The sequence below is a fragment of the Salvelinus fontinalis genome, chromosome 8 (assembly GCF_029448725.1).
Source record: "Salvelinus fontinalis isolate EN_2023a chromosome 8, ASM2944872v1, whole genome shotgun sequence".
Classification (NCBI taxonomy): domain Eukaryota; kingdom Metazoa; phylum Chordata; class Actinopteri; order Salmoniformes; family Salmonidae; genus Salvelinus; species Salvelinus fontinalis.
In genome coordinates this window covers 38,470,674-38,492,920 of record NC_074672.1, presented here as the reverse complement: position 1 = coordinate 38,492,920, position 22,247 = coordinate 38,470,674, and the positions used below count along the sequence as shown (strand labels likewise).

The window sequence follows — 22,247 nt, the reverse complement described above, 5'->3', positions numbered from 1 at the left end:
CGAAAACACAATAAATCGTTATATTAGCTTAGCACATAGCAATTAGCAGCCCAGCATTGATTCTAGCCAAAGTGAGCGATAAAAGTCAACATCGCCAAAAGATATTAATTTTTTCACTAACCTTCTCAGAATTCTTCCGATGACACTCCTGTAACATCACATTACAACATGCATATACAGTTTGATCGAAAATGTTTATATTTAGCCACCAAAATCATGGTTAGACAATGTGAAATGTAACTCAGCTGGTCAGAAAATGTCCTTGCGCCACTTAGACAGTGATCTACTCTTATACATAAATACTCATAAACGTGACTAAAAAATATAGGGTGGACAGGGATTGATAGACAATTTAATTCTTAATACAATTGCGTTATTACATTTTTTAATTTATCCTTACTTTTCAATACAGTTTGCGCCAAGCGAAGCTACGTCAAAAAACATGGCGTCCTAAGCCACTAAAATGTTTCGACAGAAACACGATTTATCATAATAAAAATGTCCTACCTTGAGCTGTTCTTCCATCAGTATCTTGGGCAAAGGATCCTTTCTTGGGAGAAATCGTCTTTTGGTGGAAAGCTGTCCTCTTGCCATGTGGAAATGTCAACTGCGTTCGGGATGAACTGAAAAGCGTGCCCAACTTTTCACATCGTTGCAAAAATAAATGTCCCAAAATCGCACTAAACGGATATAAATTGCTATAAAACGCTTTAAATTAACTACTTTATGATGTTTGTAACTCCTATAACGAGTGAAAAGATGACCGGAGAAATATAACAGGCTAAACTAACGCTTGGAACAGGAGAGGGTCGGTGTCCAGCACGCGCGTTACGCAGCTCCCAAAGAATGACTAGCTTCAGGGTTTTTTCATTTGTAGGGCCTGTGAACGAGCAATCGACCCCGTTGGAATCGTCATCACGTAAAGGCATCCAGGGGAAGACGTAAGAAGTGTCCGTATAGTCATAGCAACGACAGTGCCCTTTTAAATGACTTCAGAAGAGTGGCCAACATTTCTCAAATCTGACTCCATGTCAGGGAAATTGCTGTAGAATGGGCTCTGTTCCACTTAGAGACAATTTCAACTCCTATAGAAACTATAGACTGTTTTCTATCCAATAATAATAATAATATGCATATTGTACGATCAAGGATTTTGTGGGAAGCCGTTTAAAAAATTAGCCAAATTAGCATAAGTAGTCTAAACAGCGCCCCCATCCCCAACAGGTTAAGAGAAAAGAGGCGCAGACAGCCCGTAGGGGTCAGCAGAGAAAAGATACAAGCTAGGTTAAAGGAGCCCGGGACAGAGCATCAGCAATGATATTATCCTTACCACTAATGTGCCTAATATCAAGGTTGAATGGTTGCAAGAACAAAGCCCAACGCATCAGGCGCTGGTTGGGGTTTTGCAGGGACCTCAGAAAAACAAGTGGGTTGTGGTCAGTGAACACAGTTAAAGGGGTCAAACCAGAACCAACATAGACCTTGAAGTGCTGTAAAGCCCAAATGAGACCTAAAGCCTCCTTTTCAATTACAGAATAGTTTTTCTGATACTTATTAAATTTTCGGGAGAAGAAACTGACTGGACACTCAACCTTGTCTTCATTCTCCTGGAGAAGCACAGCCCCAGCACCGATTTGACTGGCGTCTACCTGCAATTTGAAAGGTTTCCCAAAATTTGGTGCTGCCAACACAGGTGCCAAACACAAAAGAGTCTTAACTGCATCAAATGCCTCTTGACACTGGGTGGACCAGATAAATTCAGCCTTGGCCTTCAACAGATTGGTCAGTGGGGACACTACTACCGAAAAGTTTACAAAAAGCACGGTAGTACCCCACCATTCCCAGGAAGCGCATCAGTTCTTTCTTTGTAGAGGGCTGTGGGAACTGCTTCACAGCCTGAACCTTGGCTTCTACGGGACAGACAAATCCCTGACCAACAACCTTGCCTAGGTATGTGACTGTAGCTTTGGCAAACTCACATTTTGCCAAATCAATACCTGTGTCCAACATAGACTGCATCTCTGTTTCCAGTTTTAGTCTCTTCTCCTCAGATACACGATAAAATCTGTGTTTGATAGGCTTAGCATCTCCGATGTCTATATCATGTTCAATTAAGTGGGTTTGCGATGGAGTGTCAGAAAACAAAACAGGGTAGTTTCTAATAAGAGCTACCAATTCATCACGTTTCTCAGGGTCTAAATGATCTACCAAAACCCCAAGGTTTTGCAAAGTCTGAGAGTTTTTCAACCAACCTTGTAAGACCTGGTTTGGCTTACTTGTACACTGACACGTATGACAAGTTTTAATAAACTGAGATACATCCCGCTTTAAACGTGGCCAGAAAAAATAACGAAGTATACGATCATACGTTTTACGAACACCCATATGACCTGCCACATCACCATGTGAAGTTTGCAACACTTTATTTCGCAAAGTAGTAGGTACAACTATTTGAAAGACTGGTTCTCCTAGACCCTGATCATAGTGTGGAACCCATTTCCTGACCAACAGCCCATCAAGAAGAAAATAACACTGAGCACTATTCCTCACCACTGAATCAGGAACCACTTTATCAAACAGATCAGCCAAATTAGTATCGGCTTTTTGCTCAGCCATCAATGAATCTCTAGAACTAGTCAACTGTTCTGTCTGGAGTTTGACTAGCAACTCAAGACTTTCTGGCTTACTCTCAATCTCCTTACGAGAGGCTGCGCGGGTAACCGCACAAACTGGAAATACCTCAGGAGACACACAGTTCTGATCCGGAGATTCCCTTGCAGGGGACACTGAAGGTTGCTTCTTATAGATGTTTAGTTTACCATCTGCCCACACCTTACTACCTGCCAAGTCATTCCCCAAAATCATGTGTACTCCCTCTACTGGCAACTGAGATCTAACCCCAACATCTACATCACCCTCTACCAGACCACATTTTAGGTTAACTTCATGTAAAGGACAAGAGAATGGAACTAAACCCATACCACATACCATTACACAACGGCCAGTATCAGACTCTTTAGAGAACGGCAAAACAGATTCCAGAATAAAAGAATCTAAAGCTCCAGTGTCTCTTAGGATCTTGATTTTAACATTCTGGTTGCCATCTACCAGGGACACTACACCATCTGAAATAAAGGCTGAAAAATCACAGCGGGAAAACTGAGAATCAAACTCAACTAGTGGCTGACACAGCTTACCCTGATGGTCAGAGGCTGTAACAGGAGCTGCCATCACAGCAGGTTTAACTTGAACTGACTGTTTTGATTTAAGCAGAGGACAATTTTTCTTCCAATGTCCTTCAACTAAGCAGTAGCGACAAGTATTAGCATTAACCGGTGCTTTAAGTCCTCCAGACCCAAACTTCTGCCGAGGCCTTTGGAAAGAAGCCCCCCAAAAAGGTGACCTACTATTCCTAGGAGTAAAGTTATTCTTATGGTACATGTCACTGTTTGACTCAAAATGGCTTTTATGTGTTAGACTGTACTCATCTGCAAGGATTGCTGCATCACTTGGAGACTTAACTTTACGTTCATTCATGTATGTAGCAACCTGGTCAGACACAGAATTTTTGAACTGTTCTAACACAATCAAATTAGACAGACCCTCAAAAGTACTAACTTCAGAAGCTGTACACCAACGATTAAATGCAGAAGTCAAATCACAAACAAACTCAGAATAGGTTTGTGAATCTAATTTTTTCCTGTAACGAAAACGTTGACGATATGCCTCTGGCACAAGCTCGTAGACCTTCAGAACTGCTGATTTAACTTTAGCATAAACTTTACTGTCAGCTACACTCAGTGCTGCAAAAGCCTCACGTGCTTTACCTGTAAGTACACATTGCAACAACATAGTCATGTCCAAATCTGACCAAGCTCTAGCTTCCGCAATACGCTCAAATAAAGTAAAGTATGCGTCTGGATCTGGATCTGACTCATCAAATTTAGGCAACAAACGAAGATTCTGTGAAACATCAAACTGTGGTAGTCTTTCCGGTCTATTAGCATTTCTCAATCGCTCTATCTCTAATTGCATTTGCAACAGTTCCCTCTGCTGCTCAAACGTTAATGAAGGGCTAGACTGAAAACTTGCACCCTCACTACTAGCAGACTGACCGCCAAAAACACCCATTTCCCTAAGACCCTGCTTTAAGCTAGTTTTAACAGTCTCTTTAATTTTTTTATCAACAATCTCAATCTGATAATGTTCAGCAATTTCAATTAACTGCTCCTTAGTACACAACTCTAAGGCTACCTCTGAAGGAGCTTGAACAAAACTACACAAAATGGAAGACATTTTCCTCAACCAATACAACTATTACAAATGCTCAAAAAAAACACAACTCACCTGCTGTCAATCTGGGTTCAAGGACAGGAGCCACACCCCACTATCCTCCAAAACTACTAACTAACTGGCCCTGGTCTTCGTGCAGTCACATGTGGTGGGGTTTTATGCACACAAAACCAGTGGAATGGAAAAGACAACCAGAAACTGGCGGCCCTCCCATAACCACGGAGGTGCTCCCGAGCCGATGTAGGGGAAAAGGGAAAGGGATGCTCTACCCACGTTCACTGCCACCTAAAACAAAAACACCACAAGCCTCCTATGGACACTTGCTGATATGCCTGAACAGGAGAGGACTCCCACCTGAACAAAACCCAGAAAAACACAGAGTGAATTGCTTAGCTACCAAGCTAACTGAACCAAAAGAACACATGGCTCTCAACTCTCTCTTAAACAAAATTTGGCCCAACCAAAACATCCACTCAAACAAAAAAACATTTGGCAAACTAAACTAAACTAACCCAAGTTAACTACAATCCCGGACGAGCCCCCACTTGTCACAAGCCGGCTCATAGCCTGTGACAAATGAGAGGACACAAACAACAGGTATAGGCCAATTCAAAAGTGTTCTTTATTAAACAAACTATTAACTTAAACTAAGAAATAGGAATGAGGTGTGGATGTATCATAATGTAAGGTGTATGTAAAGTGCATGGATGCGTGAATATGTGTGTGTGAACATGACTGAGTGAAAACCACAAAGGAACAAACAAATCATGAGCATACCTGGAGGAGCAGAGAGGGAGAGAGAGAGAGCAAGAGCAAGAGAGAGGTGATTAGTAAGCAGTTTTATACCCTGAGCCCAGGTGGCTCCAATCACTTAACGACCCTCCTCTGCCTGCAGGAGGAACCGCCCCCTGCACTGCAGAGGAGGAGCCGTGACAACTCTATAACCAAAGTAGTGGTCAGTAACTCCACTAGCTCTATAACTAGAGTAGTGGTCAGTAACTCTTCAGACTATAATTAGTAGTGGTCAGTAACTCTACAGACTCTATAACTAGAGTAGTGGTCAGTAACTCTACAGACTATATAACTAGTAGTGGTCAGTAGCTTTAGAGACTATATAACTAGTAGTGGTCAGTTCTCCACAGACTGTAACTAGTAGTGGTCAGTAACTCTAAAGACTCTATAACTAGTAGTGGTCAGTAACTCTACAGACTCTATAACTAGAGTAGTGGTCAGTAATTCTACTGACTCTATAACTAGATTAGTGGTCAGTAACTCTACAGACTCTATAACTAGAGTAGCGGTAAGTAACTCTACATGCTCTATAACTAGTAGTGGTCAGTAACTCTACAAGCTCTATAACTAGAATTGGTCAGTAACTCTACATACTATATTACTAGAGTAGTGGTCAGTAACTCTACAGACTATATAACTAGAGTAGTGGTCAGTAACTCTACAGATTATATAACTTGAATAGTGTTCAGAAACTCTACAGACTCTATAACTAGAGTAGTGGTCAGTAAGTCTACAGCTTCTATAACTAGCAGTGGTCAGTAACTCTACAGACTCTATAACTAGTAGTGGTCAGTAACTCTACAGATTCTATAACCAGAGTAGTGGTCAGTAACTCACAGACTATAACTAGTAGTGGTCAGTAACTCTTCAGACACAAACTAGAAGCGGTCAGTTACTCTTCAGGCTCTATAACTAGTAATGGTCAGTAACTCTACAGGCTCTATAACTAGTAGTGGTCAGTATCTCTACAGACTGTATAACTCGTAATGGTCAATAATTTTACTGACTCTATAACTTTTAGTGGTCAGTAACTCTTCAGACATTAACTAGAAGTGGTAACTAACTCTACAGGCTCGATAACTAGTAGTGGTCAGTAACTCTACATACTCTATAACTAGAGTAGTGGTCAATAACTCTACAGACTCCATAAATAGTAGTTGTCAGTAACTCTACAGGCTCTATAACTAGTAGTGGTCAGTAACTCTACAGAATATATAACTAGTAGTGGTCAGTAACTCTACAGACTCCATAACTAGTAGTGGTCAGTAATTCTACAGATTCTATAACTAAAGTAGTGGTCAGTAACTATACAGACTCTATAACTAGCAGTGGTCAGTAACTATACAGACTCAATAACTAGTAGTGGTCAGTAACTCTACAGACTCTATAACTAGTAGTGGTCAGTAACTCTACATACTCTATAACCAGTAGTGGTCAGTAACTATACAGACTATAATTAGTAGTGGTCAGTAACTATACAGACTATAATTAGTAGTGGTTAGTAGCTCTACAGACTCTATAACTAGAATAGTGGTGAGTAACTCTACAGACTCTATAACTAGTAGTGGTCAGTAACTCTACAGGCTCTATAACTAGAATAGTGGTCATTAACTCTACCGACTCTACAACTAGTTGTGGTCAGTAACTATACAGACTATAACTAGAGGATTGGTCGGTGACTCTACAGGCTCTATAACTAGTAGTGGTCAGTAACTCTACAGTTTCTATAACTAGTAGTGGTCAGTAACTCTACAGACTCTATAACTAGTAGCGGTCAGTAACTCCACAGTCTCTATAATTAGTAGCGTTCAGTAACTGTGGAGTAGGACTCAGTAGACTATATGTTCCTTACTATGGTAGAGTACAGTAAGATAGAGTAGAGCCACATTAAACTGGAACAACAACAGACCATGACTTTTTGGTTCTTTATGAAATTGAATACATTAATTTTTCAAAATATAATACACAAAAAAAGTCATTTGGAAGAAATGTTTTAAAAAAACATATAATTTTTATTTTACTCTTTTTTCCCCCCCAATTTCATGGTATCCAATTGGTAGTTTACAGTCTTGTCTCATCGCTGCAACTCCCGTACGGACTCGGGAGAGGCGATGGTCGAGAGCCATGCGTCCTCCGAAACACAACCCAACCAAGCCGCACTGCTTCTTGACACAATGCACATCCAACCTGGAAGTCAGCCGCACCAATGTTTCGGAGGAAACACTGTACACCTGGCGACCTGGTCAGCTTGCACTGTGCACAGGAGTCGATAGTGCGCAATGAGACAAGGGTATCCCTGCCGGCCAAATCCTCCCTAACCCGGACGACGCTGGGCCAATTGTGAGCCACCCAATGGGCCTGCCGGTCGCGGCCGGCTGCGACAGAGCCTGGGCTCGCACCCAGAATCTCTGGTGGCACAGTTAGCACTACGAAGCAGTGCCTTAGACCACTGCGCCATCATGGTCTGTTTTTTGTTCCAGTTTTGTGCGAAACGACCCAGTAGTAAAGCAGAGACGAGTGTTACTGAATATACCGTACCTCTCTGGTCGGAAGACGTCAGGTTTGGGCCAGTGTGTTGGGTGGTGGTGAAGGACCATGATTGGGATCATGACAACAGTTCCCTTGGGGATGGTCACACCATTCACCTCCACGGTCGCCTTGGCAACCCTCTCTAGCCGGCTGATGATGGGATACACCCGCAAGGTCTCGTTGATGACCATGTCCAGATACTCCATCTGCATCAGCCCTTCATAGGTGGGCGGAGCCTGCAGGGAGACAGGCACAACTTCACTACCCTTCATGGGAAACACTTGAGTGACCTTTGACCATCGAGATTCTATTTAATTACTTGAGGGGCTATGTCATAAACCCTCACAGTTCAAGAATGGGGTGTAAATGGCAGCTTGAGGTCACCTTGTCGGGGAAGATCTGGTCGATCTCATCCTGCAGAGCAGACTGGACGTCAGGGTTTGTTGCCAGGTTATAGGATAGGAAACCCAGTGTGCTGCTGCTGGTCTCATAGCCCCCAAAGATATATGTCAACGCCTGGGACAGGATCTCATGGTCCGTCAGCCCTGGAACACAACCACAACACAATCGCTCAGAGAGAAACACAACCACAACACAATCGCTCAGCCCTGCTGAAAACCAACAGCCTAGACCAGCATACATTTCAAGCTGGTCTATGCTGTTCCATGCTGGTTTCTGCTGATTTATGTTTGTCAAACAGGTCTGACCAACATGGTCTAACGGGTTCTGCTGGCTGACCAACATTGTCTAGCTGGTTATGTGGGGGAGACCATCCTTCGTTGTGTTTTCGCTGGGGACCTGCCTTTGTTGTGGTTTTGCTGGTGATCAGCATTTGCTGTGTTTTTTGCTGGTGACCAGTATTCGCTGTGTGTTGGACACCAGTGACCAGCATAATCTAAAGCAAAACCAGCATCAAGTCACATTATGCTGGCTTGCAAAGTGATGTTTAAATCCGATTGGAATTTCATCCGAAGTGGATTCCCACGATCTCTATTCAGATTCCATCTAAACTGGAACTACCATTTCAGTAATGGGTGCAGTCACGACCGTCGTATAGAGGAGAAGAGGAGGACCAAGGTGCAGCGTGGTAAGTGTTCTTTATTTTAATTAAAATATGAAACACTTGACAAAACAACAAAAACAATAAATGAACAGTCCTGTAAGGTGACCACACAAAACAGAAAACAACCACCCACAAACAGGTGGGAACAGGCTACCTAAGTATGATTCTCAATCAGAGACAAAAATAGACAGCTGCCTCTGATTGAGAACCATACCAGGCCAAACACACAGAAATACAAAACAAGGACAACATAGAACACCAGACATAGAATGCCCACCCAAACTCATGCCCTGACCAACCAAAATAGAGACATAAAAAGGATCTCTAAGGTCAGGGCGTGACAGGTGCAGTAAATCCAACTAACAGATTGGATTAGTTTAGAAAAATGTATGTTATTTATCTTTGTGTAGCATAAGATTAATTAATTAATTAATCAATCAACACTGGCATACCACACACCCCAGCAGCCCCTGCAAGCCGGGGGCTTACAGGGTCTTTTATCTCAGCCTCGTGTAGAATAGTAGGAAATTAGCTATAAAATTGCTAAATTCTCTAAGCTTCATTGCAAACTGTGTAGTTCAGCATGGCATTGGCTATAAAACGGCACGTTTTTCTCTCTGCCCTGTGGTAATGTGTAGAATTGCAGGAAGTAAGCTTTAAAACTGCAACATTTTCTCTCAACCTCGTGGCAAAATGTGTTGAAAAGTATGATTAGCTATACCTTGAAAGCAATACCTTGCGGGGAAGAGGTGGAAGATGGTGGACATGAAAAGAAAGAGGAACATATTATGAGTAAATATGTAGTGGGGAATTTCACAAGCCTTCTGGAAGATCTGATGAAGGAGAAGATGTCGGTCAAGAAAAAAAGGAGAAAAGTGGAATATGTTTTGAGTGAATATGGAATGGAGGATTACACAGAACCTTTGGAAGAGCTAGAGAAGGAAATTGAATGTGACGAAAGTGAGGATTAATTAAATGCGGTGGCACGTGCAGTGATGACCACCAAGGAGTTTAGTGTAGAGGGAAGCGGTGTCGTGAGGCAGGTTGGCGTCATGTGCAAAAAGAGGGATACGTTCTTCAGTAGTTCAGTGATGGAACCTGACGAGAGTGAGGATGAAGTACCTGCGGTGAGGACCGCCAAGTTCGAGCCTCGTCCTGATGACAAGGATGATTCTGGCCCAGTGGGAGTGAGATTTGTGGAGAGAATGGATCCTTGTATTCTGGCTGATCCATATGTGGTGTCAGGTTGGGTGGAGAAGAGGTTGGGGACTGTTGAGTCGGTAAAAGTAATGCAAAGTGGACTCTTGATAATTTATTGTGTTTCTTCCTACCCAGAAGGAGTGGGCGATCCGGACAACACGACTAGGGACAAGAATTGTGACATGCTTTGCCTTCCGGAGCAGGGCGCCGCTGAAAGGAGTTATAATGGTGGTGGCATTAAGTGTTGACGAGGATCATCTGAAAATGAAGCTTCCTGGTGCGACGCAGACCCAGTAGAGAGTGTGGTGAAACTGAGAAGACATTGTCTGTCTTTGCCCATTAGGTCAGTTGTCAGTTATCCCGTAAGAGCTTTTGTTCCCGACAATACTATAATGTTTTAGGTGCCAAGCTTATGGTAATGTTGCAGCAGCGAAATTCCTAGATGTGAAAAGTGAGCAGGAGGGCATGAGACGAAGGAATGTATAGTATCGGTTAAGAAAGTTGTGTCTGTTAGCTGTGGGGGTGCCCATGGGGCTGGAGATCGGAGGTGTCCATTGAGAGACAGGCAGGTTGAGGTTGCCAGGGTCAGAGTAGTACAGAAAGTGTCCTATGATAAATCAAATCAAATCAAATCAAATTTTATTAGTCACATACACATGGTTAGCAGATGTTAATGCGAGTGTAGCGAAATGCTTGTGCTTCTAGTTCCGACAATGCAGTAATAACAACAAGTAATCTAACCTAACAATTCCACAACTACTACCTTATACACGCAAGTGTAAAGGGATAAAGAATATGTACATAAAGATATATGAATGAGTGATGGTACAGAACGGCATAGGCAAGATGCAGTACATGGTATAGAGTACGGTATATACCTATGAGATGAGTACTGTAGGGTATGTAAACATAAAGTGGCATAGTATAAAGTGGCTAGTGGTCCATGTATTACATAAGATGGCAAGATGCAGTAGATGATATAGAGTACAGTATATACATATACATAAGAGATGTGTAATGTAGGGTATGTAAACATTATATTAGGTGGCATTGTTTAAAGTGGCTGGTGGTACGTTTTTACATAATTTCCATCAATTCCCATTTTTAAAGTGGCTGGAGTTGAGTCAGTATCTTGGCAGCGGCCGCTAAATGTTAGTGGTGGCTGTTTAACAGTCTGATGGCCTTGAGATAGAAGCTGTTTTTCAGTCTCTCGGTCCCTGCATTGATGCACCTGTACTGACCTCGCCTTCTGGATGATAGCGGGGTGAACAGGCAGTGGCTTGGGTGGTTGTTGTCCTTGATGATCTTTATGGCCTTCCTGTGACATCGGGTGGTGTAGGTGTCCTGGAGGGCAGGTAGTTTGCCCCGGGTGATGCGTTCTGCAGACCTCACTACCCTCTGGAGAGCCTTACGGTTGTGGGCGGAGCAGTTGCCGTACCAGGCGGTGATACAGCCCGACAGGATGCTCTCGATTGTGCATCTGTAGAAGTTTGTGAGTGCTTTTGGTGACAAGCCGAATTTCTTCAGCCTCCTGAGGCTGAAGCAGTGAAAAGAGTGGCAGAGGAAGATGGGTACAGGGTGGGGGATCCTAAGAGGATTCCTGTTAGTAGGCATATATTATGACTACATTTTGTGACGTTTTTGTTCGTTTTAGACTTTTTTTCCGGCTGTTTGGCCTCACAACATGTTTTCTGGAGGCAAGCCGAAGTTCGGAGTTGATTAGTTAACAGTAGGGTTTCTTCAATAAAGTCTTTGTTGTCATTCAATGAGAGATGACACATTTTCATGCACATTTTTTGAAATGCACATTCATTAAGAAATACTGCACCAAACATTTTAGATGTAAAATTGAAAATTGTGACTGGTGTTTTTAATGAAGCTGCCAGTTGAGGACTTGTGAGGTGTCTGTTTCTCAAACTAGACACTCTAATGTACTTGTCCTCTTGCTCAGTTGTGCACCGGGGCCTCCCACTCCTCTTTCTATTCTGGTTAGAGACAGTTTGCGCTGTTCTGTGAAGGGAGTAGTACACAGCGTTGTACGAGATCTTCAGTTTCTTGGCAATTTCTCCTATGGAATAGCCTTAATTTCTCAGAACCAGAATAGACTGACGTTTCAGAAGAAAGTTATTTGTTTCTGGCCATTTAGAGCCTGTAATCGAACCCACAAATGCTGATGCTCCAGATACTCAATAAGTCTAAAGAAGGCCAGTTTTATTGCTTCTTTAATCAGAACAACAGTTTTCAGCTGTTGCAAAAGGATTTTCTAATGATCAATTAGCCTTTCAAAATGATAAACTTGGATAAGCTAACACAACGTGCCATTGGAACACAGGAGTGATGGTTGCTGATAATGGGCCTCTGTATGCCTATGTAGATATTCCATTAACAATCAGCCGTTTCCAGCTAGGGGTTGTAGCTCACATTGTGTACATTCTTGCTCCTCTCTGCTTTGATAGTCATTCACAACATTAACAATGTCTGAACTGTATTTCTGATCAATTTGAGGTTATTTTAATGGACAAAAAAATTGGCTTTTCTTTCAAAAACAAGGACATTTCTAAGTGACCCCAAACTTTTGAATGGTAGTGTACATACAGAATAACATGAAATGCTCTGAGATGAGGTTGTACAGAGAGAACCACAACACGACCGTTGTCAGCCCTGTCCATGATTTTGACTTACTTACCTTTGTGTGCGGCCTCCTTGGAGCTGTGGTCCTGTGGGATCTGAGAGTCCACCATCAGCTGCATTAAGTCCACTCTGGTCTGCAGGGCCAAACCAAACACCACACCTATCAGTAATCATGATGCCACTTCAGTGGGGTTGAGGATAAGGTTTGGGGTTTAGGCCTAGTACTGACTGGGGTATGGTTGGGTTGGAAATTAAATCAAATCAAATTGTATTTGTTCACATAGACTTTGCCGTGAAATTGTTGCTTATGAGCCCGTCCCAATGATAGAGTTAAATACAATTTAAAATTAAAATAGGAACACGAGTAATAAAATACACAAGAATGAAGCTATATACAGGGAGTACACAAACAATCAAGTGCTGAGGGTACGAGATATTAAGGTAGGTACTGTATGTACATAAAGGCAGGCACGGCTCTAAGCTGACCTTTTTTACAGGGAGCTTGTTGGCGCCTAAGTTGAAAATCTAGGCGCACACAAAGAACTTTAGGAGCACAACAAAAAATATTTCTGATATTAAAGCTAGAATCCTTAATTTTTGCCATGGGCGCTGGTGCTCCTACATACACATTCTCGGTCGCACAGCAAAATATTTAGGAGCATATGTGAGTAAAATGGTTGCACTGTAGAGCCCTGGCAGTTTGAAGTGACTAGGCATCAGGATAGGTTAGGTTGAGGGTAGGTGATTAGGTTTAGGTTAGGTGGTTATGGTTAAGGGTTGTAGCTCACATTGTGTACATTCTTGCTCCTCTCTGCTTTGATCTTCCTCAGGAAGGAATAGAAGAAATTCATAGCACCAGCAGGTAGGAAAGAGACGTTACACTTTTCCAGGAGCGGACGCATAAACGGGAACAACACTGGAGTGAGAGAAGGAGAGAAGTAACAGAAGAGGAGAAGACAGGAGAGAAGATAATTGAAATGAAGAAACTAGAAGAGATGAGGAATTAATAGAAGAAAAGAGTGGCAATTTACACTGTACATGGAAATGAAAAATACATTGCTTAACAAGGCACGTCATTCCTCTTCGACTACATCAGAGAGATATAGGGACTACATTATGTTCACACACACGCACAGCTTACCTACTAAGATTAGGAGAGGATTTAACAGGTTGAATTTGAGTAGTTTCTTTACGTTGACGACTAAGGGATCATTGGGTTGGTTGATAGAATCAACGTCAACACTGAACGCGCTACTTGCCACAACGTCCATACTGTAGGCCCCAAAGATTCTGGGAAACACACACACACACAATAAAATGTTTGAGAAAGATGTAATGTTACTGCCTCATTCGCACATTTAATAAACTACATTACCCATACTCACTCTTTAACTTCCAGAACCTCGTCAGAGTCTACCTTCTTCTGCAGAAACTTCACCAGGTTTCTGGAGTGTTGAGTCATTATCACGAACATCTGTCAAAAATAAGATACATATAGTCTTGCTAATCTAGACATATTCTCACATTTGTTCTGTATCCTGGCTTCTGAAGCTCATCATTTCTCAGGGCTGGATATAGGGAGCCCAGGTCAACAGTTTTCTCAATAATGCTGGATGTATACTCCACTAGACGTACTCTGTAGAGGCTGGATGTATACTCCACTAGACGTACTCTGTAGAGGCTGGATGTATACTCCACTAGACGTACTCTGTAGAGACTGGATGTATACTCCACTAGACGTACTCTGTAGAGGCTGGATGTATACTCCACTAGACGTACTCTGTAGAGGCTGGATGTATACTCCACTAGACGTACTCTGTAGAGGCTGGATGTATACTCCACTAGACGTACTCTGTAGAGGCTGGATGTATACTCCACTAGACGTACTCTGTAGAGGCTGGATGTATACTCCACTAGACGTACTCTGTAGAGGCTGGATGTATACTCCACTAGACGTACTCTGTAGAGGCTGGATGTATACTCCACTAGACGTACTCTGTAGAGGCTGGATGTATACTCCACTAGACGTACTCTGTAGAGGCTGGATGTATACTCCACTAGACGTACTCTGTAGAGGCTGGATGTATACTCCACTAGACGTACTCTGTAGAGGCTCCACAACCCCTGAGTGCTGTGTGTGTACATTCATGTATGTGTGTCTTTACATCTTTGAGTCGTCCGCTGGTGAAGGAGGGAGATAGAGTGCTGCGGATTCTCTTCCACTCATCGTCTTCTACGGTTGTTACAGCGTCGTGGAGCTCCCCGTTCAAGCCAAAGTCCTGACCACACACACGTTAGAAGGGTTAGGATCAGGATTGAAGGGGAGAGGTTATGGTTGTTTGGGTATTTCTGCTTACCCGTCTGTTGGTAAACACAGAGTAACATTCCTTCACCAGGATGGTTTTGATCATGGCTGTGTCCATCACACCCATTACGGGCAGTCTGCCATCAAATAACCTAAAAGAATGAAAATACAAAAATAACTATTAAATACTATTAACAACTACTAAATACTAAGAATGATTAAAAGAGCCAGAATTACAAATAATTCACCAGAACAATGGTAATTCACCCCCCCCCCCACACACACCTATCCCCCCGCACACACACACACACACACCTACCCACCTACACACACACACACACACACACACACACACACACACACACACACACACACACACACACACACACACACACACACACACACACACACACACACACACCTATTCCCCCACACACACTCTTCCCCCCCCCACACACACACACCTATTCCCCCACACACACTCTACCCCCCCCCACACACACACCTACCCCCCCACCCCCGCACACACACACACACACACCTCTACCCCCCCCACACACACACCTACCCCCCACCCTCGCACACACACACACACACACACACACACACACACACACACACACACACACACACACACACACACACACACACACACACACACACACACACCTACCCACCCCCACACACCTACCCCCACACACACACCTACCCCCACACACACACCTACCCCCACACACACACACCTACCCCCACACACAAACACCTACCCCCACACACACACCTACCCCCACACACAAACACCTACCCCCACACACAAACACCTAGCCCCCCACACACACCTACCCCCCCACACACACACCTACCCCCACACACACACACCTACCCCCACACACAAACACCTAGCCCCCCACACACACCTACCCCCCCACACACACACCTACCCCCCCACACACACACCTACCCCCACACACACACCTACCCCCACACACACACCTACCCCCCCACACACACACCCACCCCCCCACACACACACCCCCCCCCCACACACACCTATCCCCCCGCACACACACACACACACACCTACCCACCTACACACACACACACACACACACACACACACACACACACACACACACACACACACACACACACACACACACACACACACACCTATTCCCCCACACACACTCTTCCCCCCCCCACACACACACACCTATTCCCCCACACACACTCTACCCCCCCCCACACACACACCTACCCCCCCACCCCCGCACACACACACACACACACCTCTACCCCCCCCACACACACACCTACCCCCCACCCTCGCACACACACACACACACACACACACACACACACACACACACACACACACACACACACACACACACACACACACACACACACACACACCACACACACACACCTACCCACCCCCACACACCTACCCCCACACACACACCTACCCCCACACACACACCTACCCCCACACACACACACCTACCCCCACACACAAACACCTACCCCCACACACAAACACCTACCCCCACACACACACCTACCCCCACACACACACACCTACCCCCACACACAAACACCTAGCCCCCCACACACACCTACCCCCCCACACACACACCTACCCCCACACAAACACACCTACCCCCACACACAAACACCTAGCCCCCCACACACACCTACCCCCCCACACACACACCTACCCCCCCACACACACACCTACCCCCACACACACACCTACCCCCACACACACACCTACCCCCCCACACACACACCTACCCCCCCACACACACACCTACCCCCCCACACACACCTACCCCCCCACACACACACCTACCCCCCACACACACACCTACCCCCCCACACACACCTACCCCCACACACACACCTACCCCCCCACACACACACCTACCCCCACACACACACCTACCCCCCCACACACACACCTACCCCCCCACACACACCTACCCCCCCACACACACACCTACCCCCCCACACACACACCTACCCCCCCACACACACCTACCCCCACACACACACCTACCCCCCCACACACACACCTACCCCCACACACACACCTACCCCCACACACACACACCTACCCCCCCACACACACACCTACCCCCACACACACACCTACCCCCCACACACACACCTACCCCCACACACACACCTACCCCCACACACACACCTACCCCCCCACACACACACCTACCCCCACACACACACCTACCCCCACACACACACCTACCCCCACACACACACCTACCCCCACACACACACACCTACCCCCACACACACACCTACCCCCACACACACACCTACCCCCCCACACACACACCTACCCCCACACACACACCTACCCCCACACACACACACCTACCCCCCCACACACACACCTACCCCCCCACACACACACCTACCCCCCCACACACACCCCACCTACCCCCCCACACACACACCTACCCCCCACACACACACCTACCCCCCACACACACACCTACCCCCCCACACACACACCTACCCCCCCACACACACCTACCCCCCCACACACACACCTACCCCCCCACACACACACCTACCCCCCCACACACACACCTACCCCCCCACACACACACCTACCCCCCCCACACACACCTACCCCCCCACACACACACCTACCCCCCCACACACACACCTACCCCCACACACACACCTACCCCCCCACACACACACCTACCCCCCCACACACACCTACCCCCCCACACACACACCTACCCCCCCACACACACCTACCCCCCACACACACACCTACCCCCCCACACACACACCTACCCCCACACACACACCTACCCCCACACACACACACCTACCCCCCCACACACACACCTACCCCCACACACACACACCTACCCCCACACACACACCTACCCCCACACACACACCTACCCCCCCACACACACACCTACCCCCACACACACACCTACCCCCCACACACACACCTACCCCCCCACACACACACCTACCCCCACACACACACCTACCCCCACACACACACACCTACCCCCACACACACACACCTACCCCCACACACACACCTACCCCCACACACACACCTACCCCCCCACACACACACCTACCCCCACACACACACCTACCCCCACACACACACCTACCCCACACACACACACCTACCCCCCCACACACACACCTACCCCCACACACACACACCTACCCCCCCACACACACCTACCCCCCCACACACACCTACCCCCCCACACACACCTACCCCCCCACACACACACCTACCCCCCCACACACACCTACCCCCCCACACACACACCTACCCCCCCACACACACACCTACCCCCCCACACACACACCTACCCCCCCACACACACCTACCCCCCCACACACACACCTACCCCCCCACACACACACCTACCCCCCCACACACACCTACCCCCCACACACACACCTACCCCCCCACACACACACCTACCCCCACACACACACACCTACCCCCCCACACACACACCTACCCCCCACACACACACCTACCCCCCCACACACACACCTACCCCCACACACACACCTACCCCCACACACACACCTACCCCCACACACACACACCTACCCCCACACACACACCTACCCCCACACACACACCTACCCCCCCACACACACACCTACCCCCCCACACACACACCTACCCCCCCACACACACACCTACCCCCACACACACACCTACCCCCACACACACACACCTACCCCCACACACACACACCTACCCCCACACACACACCTACCCCACACACACACCTACCCCCCCACACACACACCTACCCCCACACACACACCTACCCCCACACACACACCTACCCCCCCACACACACACCTACCCACACACACACACCTACCCCCCCACACACACACCTACCCCCACACACACACACCTACCCCCCCACACACACCTACCCCCCCACACACACACCTACCCCCCCACACACACACCTACCCCCCCACACACACCTACCCCCCCACACACACACCTACCCCCCCACACACACACCTACCCCCCCACACACACCTACCCCCACACACACACCTACCCCCCCACACACACACCTACCCCCACACACACACCTACCCCCCCACACACACACCTACCCCCCCACACACACCTACCCCCCCACACACACACCTACCCCCCCACACACACACCTACCCCCCCACACACACCTACCCCCACACACACACCTACCCCCCCACACACACACCTACCCCCACACACACACCTACCCCCACACACACACACCTACCCCCACACACACACCTACCCCCACACACACACCTACCCCCCCACACACACACCTACCCCCACACACACACCTACCCCCACACACACACCTACCCCCCCACACACACACCTACCCCCACACACACACCTACCCCCACACACACACACCTACCCCCACACACACACACCTACCCCCACACACACACCTACCCCCACACACACACCTACCCCCCCACACACACACCTACCCCCACACACACACCTACCCCCACACACACACCTACCCCCACACACACACCTACCCCCCCACACACACACCTACCCCCACACACACACCTACCCCCACACACACACACCTACCCCCACACACACACACCTACCCCCACACACACACCTACCCCCACACACACACCTACCCCCCCACACACACACCTACCCCCCCACACACACACCTACCCCCACACACACACCTACCCCCCCACACACACACCTACCCACACACACACACCTACCCCCCCACACAAACACCTACCCCCCCACACACACACCTACCCACACACACACACCTACCCCCACACATCGCCGTACTTCTGGTAACAGTCATTGTCAAAAATGAAGAGACCCTGTGAAAGAAGGGAGAGGAGATCAGCTTGAGTCTTCAGGGTCCTCATGTCAACACTATATGGACACCCAGTGAGTTCGAGCAACACACCAGTAGACGTAGTATTAATGTAGTAGTAATCTCACCCTTTTGTACTCTAAAAACGTCCCTATGAAGGGGAGAGGTTTAGGTCCCTGGATGCCGAGTTTCTTGAAGAATCCATAAGGTGCATACCCATACCTTATTATAGGGTTAGAGAGAAATATTCAGTGAGGGGAACGACCCAATTGTTTCCTACGTGAAGTCTCAGTCGCCCATTTGAAGACCAGGAACTGTCTTTTTAGTGTGTCGCCATCCTGCTTCATGGAGGAGTTTTTGGAAACATCGTATGCAGTTTGAGCCACTCAAGGGAAGTGAAGTTGCAGGCTAGCTCAGTGCTGCCCCTTCATTGAGTATCTCAAGTTGATGGCCGACTGCAGGCTGCCAGTAGCCACTAAATTATCCTCATGTGTGTGATTTAAGCAAAAAGGCCCCAGGGGGGGTTGTATATGGATAATATACCACAGTTAAGGGCTGGTCTTTATGCATGACGCAATGCAGAGTGCTAGGACACGGCCCTTAGCCATGGTATATTGGCCATATATCACAAACCCCTGAGGTGCCTTATTGCTATTATAAACTGGTTACCAACATAATTAGAGCAGTAAAAATAAATGCTTTGTCATACCCGTGGTATACGGTCTGATATGCCACGGCTTTCAGCCAATCAGCATTCAGGGCTCTAACCACACAGTTTATAATACAAAATAATTGGTTAAAGGACATAAATCTGAAATAGAAGCACGTAATGGTACCATGATTGTGTTCGATTTTTTTACATCCATGAATATTGACCATTAAGATTGCCTGACTACAATGACTACAATGGGAGTTCCTACTTTCTGAAAACATTGCCTGCAGTACCCCGGTCGGCCTCAATGAGAGAGAGCAGTCGTTCTCATTTAGTCCATGTAATAATAAATTTTACAGTAATATTTCAAATCACAGTTGTTAAAGTACAGATAATACACTCAAGATACAGTATAAAACACAACATACATTACTTGAGATACTTGTTGGCTATGTAATGTTTACATATAATGTATTTAGCTGTATAGTTTACTGCCTATGGGCTTACACTGTAACAGAACATGTTACTACTGTGTGATGTTTTCAACTTAAAAGGTACTAAATGTAACAATTCAACAACAAACTGTATCTTGTTGTCAAAACAAGAGATTTGCTGGCCCCAGCCAATTTGACATTAAGAGATTTGCTGGCCCCAGCCAATTTGACAACAAGAGATTTGCTGGCCCCAGCCAATTTGACAACAAGAGATTTGCTGGCCCCAGCCAATTTGACAACACGAGATGTGCTGGCCCCAGTCAATTTCACAACAAGAGATTTGCTGGCCCCAGTCAATTTGACAACAAGAGATTTGTTGGCCCCAGCCAATTTGACAACACGAGATTTGCTGGCCCCAGCCAATTTGACCACAAGAGATTTGCTGGCCCCAGTCAATTTGACCACAAGAGATTTGCTGGCCCCAGTCAATTTGACCACAAGAGATTTGCTGGCCCCAGTCAGTTTGACCACAAGAGATTTGCTGGCCCCAGTCAGTTTGACCACAAGAGATTTGCTGGCCCTAGTCAATTTCACCACAAGAGATTTGCTGGCCCCAGTCAGTTTGACCGCAAGAGACAGTCTGTCTTTCGTTGAACAATAAGAAGGCTTCACCATTAGAATAAAATTGTGTGTGGGCCAAATAACATTTTTGTGAAAAAATATTGTGGAACACTGTCATTCCATTATTTCTGTAGATATATTAAGGACATTTCGTCATTTTCTCAACAGCAGGTTAGTACAGCAAGCATGATTATTAACCTTTTCTAATAAAAGGTACTTACCACAAGAAGATAGCAAATAGTATCGCTATCAGAGTCCATGTCTCCGTGGAGAACGAAAGAAAGTACCACATCGTGTCTCCGCTCTGTTGTGCTTTTGACTCTGACCGTAGGCTCTGACCGACCTGTAATTCTCTCTCCTTCTTCTGTAATATTATGGCGGTCCACAAAGGAATGGTGAAATTATTTTACTTCCACCTTTTTAAAGGGCTATTCGGTAGTTTGAAGGTTAAAGGGTGATTCTTTAGAGAGAGAGAGAGACAGAGAGAGAATAGAGATAGATAGAGGACTCATATTTATATATGTGCCATTATAGCTTCTATGACACCATGGGCAGCACCATTGAGGCTACAACCTATAGAAATCCCCACCAGATGTGTACTTTGACTACATTAAAATGGCAAAGGCATGGTGGAAGCCCTCAATGGTGCTACCCATGCTGAAATGCCTTTTGGTCATTATAGGCCTCTATCATTCTCTATGGGGGAGGGCGAGGGGCGGGCAGAAGTAAAACAAATGACACAGGAATGTAAATGATTGACACATGAATAGAAATGAAGTCATAGATAGTTCTCTCTGCTACCGCATGGAAC

General features: G+C 46.5%; 1 protein-coding gene across 1 annotated transcript in view; it reads right to left on the bottom strand.

Annotated features, from left to right (window-relative positions):
- The window catches only part of LOC129861217 (cytochrome P450 3A30-like), a 52,399-nt gene extending 30,500 nt beyond the window's left edge, over window positions 1-21,899 (bottom strand). Inside the window, exons 1-11 of the mRNA XM_055932433.1 lie at window positions 21,658-21,899; window positions 19,858-19,951; window positions 19,681-19,733; window positions 14,866-14,965; window positions 14,674-14,787; window positions 13,894-13,982; window positions 13,650-13,798; window positions 13,297-13,424; window positions 12,564-12,642; window positions 7,999-8,159; window positions 7,624-7,850 (exon numbers count right to left, since the gene is read on the bottom strand). Of these exons, the coding sequence (XP_055788408.1) occupies window positions 7,624-7,850; window positions 7,999-8,159; window positions 12,564-12,642; window positions 13,297-13,424; window positions 13,650-13,798; window positions 13,894-13,982; window positions 14,674-14,787; window positions 14,866-14,965; window positions 19,681-19,733; window positions 19,858-19,951; window positions 21,658-21,728 (1,265 nt within the window). The 5' untranslated portion in view covers window positions 21,729-21,899. The remainder of the gene's footprint in view (window positions 1-7,623; window positions 7,851-7,998; window positions 8,160-12,563; window positions 12,643-13,296; window positions 13,425-13,649; window positions 13,799-13,893; window positions 13,983-14,673; window positions 14,788-14,865; window positions 14,966-19,680; window positions 19,734-19,857; window positions 19,952-21,657) is intronic.
- Window positions 21,900-22,247: the final 348 nt, after the last annotated feature.